A 1,692-nucleotide genomic window follows, 5' to 3' on the forward strand; every position below is an offset into this window, starting at 1 on the left:
GCAAACTATCTGATAAAGGACTAATCAGCAAGGAAGGAAAGTCTAATTAGGAGTCCATAATTAGACAGACAATCTCCAATTGGCAAATTTTTATATTTTCCTATTTTATAATTTTTCTTTTCTACTTTTTGTATTTTTTTTGCATTTAGGGTTTAATTTTCTTAGGAGTATAAATAGGCAGCAGACATAGACACTTTTAACGGATTTTGAACTTTATTTTCTTGGAATTTTTATCATACTTTTCTGTTGGATTCCGATTGTGTGTTTCCGATTGTGTGTTTGGAGGTTTAATTCGTAGAAATTATTCCTCGTTATGTTTCTGTTCTGCGTTACTACCATTGTTATAATCGAATGGAAAATTAAATTAAGAATTAAATAAAATAACCAAATGAAATTAAAACTAATTAACTATTCTAATTTTAAATTTTTTATAAATACTCTTCAATAATTGAGACTAGCAAGGGGCAATTAAAATGCAACCTCATTCTTGCCCTTCCAAATTCCGATATTAAGATAGCCATTTAAAACTAGCTAGCTAAACTCACATTGATTTTGTATAAAATAAAATGATAGTCTTCAACAATAAAATGATTATTTTATATAATACATGAAAAAATAAACAAATTGTGAAGTGGCTCTAGCCTGTCCAGTTATCCTTATCTCTTAATACAATATTTATAAATAATTTAGACTATATTAATTTTATCAAGAAACTCTATCTGGATATTTCGTTCAAATCATAATTCATAAACGTCTTACTAAACTGTTACTTACAACTTAATTTTTAAAAAGTTTGCAATATATAAATGACGTACATCATTTAAATTTTACCTAAAATTCAATTGCCACACCACAGTTAATTTGGAGAAAATTCCATATTATTTTTTTTTTTTACCTTTATTCATTGCATTAAAATGGAGCAACTTAAAGTCTACAAAAATAAATTTGACATAATTTCTTAATTAAATTCTAAAACAATAAAAGAAACAAATAATTAGGGTAGTCTCTCTCTTTCTCTATTTAAGAGGACCAAGGAAGAGAGCATAATGCAGGCAATCCCTTAACACAATAATGGCTTCCATTTGCAGAGCCCTCTTCTTCCTCACAATGCTCTTCTTTTCCTCACTATCCGCTTTCGCAGAAACTGAAGAAGCTTCTTCTTCCGCCCTTTCTTTCGATTACTACAAAGGCTTTTGCCGTCTAGCTGAAGACATCATGAAAGAGCAAGTCCAGCTTCTCCACAAGCGCCACAACAACACTCAATTCTCCTGGCTCATAAACATCTTCCACGACTGCTTTGTCGAGGTAACGTAACTTTCTACACCTTCAACGCTACAATCAATTGTGTATCTTTGATGATCTGTGTTGGTGGCAGTCATGTGATGCATCTCTCTTGCTTGAATCGACGAGGAGGGTGATGTCCGAGAAGGGAGCCGACATGAACTCTGAGATGAGGAAGTTTAGGTACATCGAGAACATATTCAGAGAAGCTCTGGAGAAAAAATGTCCTGGCGACCCGGACCTAAGAAGGCCGGGAACGCTGGCATAGATTAGGGTTATTTTAATGTAATGAGTCGAGCAATATAATAAGTTCCGGGTTTTCTTTGTCGGTTCTTTCCTGGATCACTAAAGAGAGTCGAACCGCATAGGGTCCTTAGAATCAATAAATATGTAATCATCTTTAGATTTTAA

At 32.9% G+C, this 1,692-nt stretch overlaps 1 protein-coding gene across 1 annotated transcript; it reads left to right on the plus strand.

Moving 5' to 3' along the window:
- The first annotated feature begins 1,071 nt into the window (after positions 1-1,071).
- On the plus strand, positions 1,072-1,692 carry LOC125188010 (peroxidase 42-like). Its single transcript, XM_048084727.1, has 2 exons — positions 1,072-1,305; positions 1,376-1,692. Exons 1-2 carry the CDS (start codon positions 1,072-1,074, stop codon positions 1,547-1,549), a joined length of 408 nt encoding a protein of 135 aa, XP_047940684.1. The 3' UTR covers positions 1,550-1,692.

This window comes from Salvia hispanica, chromosome 1, assembly GCF_023119035.1.
Source record: "Salvia hispanica cultivar TCC Black 2014 chromosome 1, UniMelb_Shisp_WGS_1.0, whole genome shotgun sequence".
NCBI classification, from domain to species: domain Eukaryota; kingdom Viridiplantae; phylum Streptophyta; class Magnoliopsida; order Lamiales; family Lamiaceae; genus Salvia; species Salvia hispanica.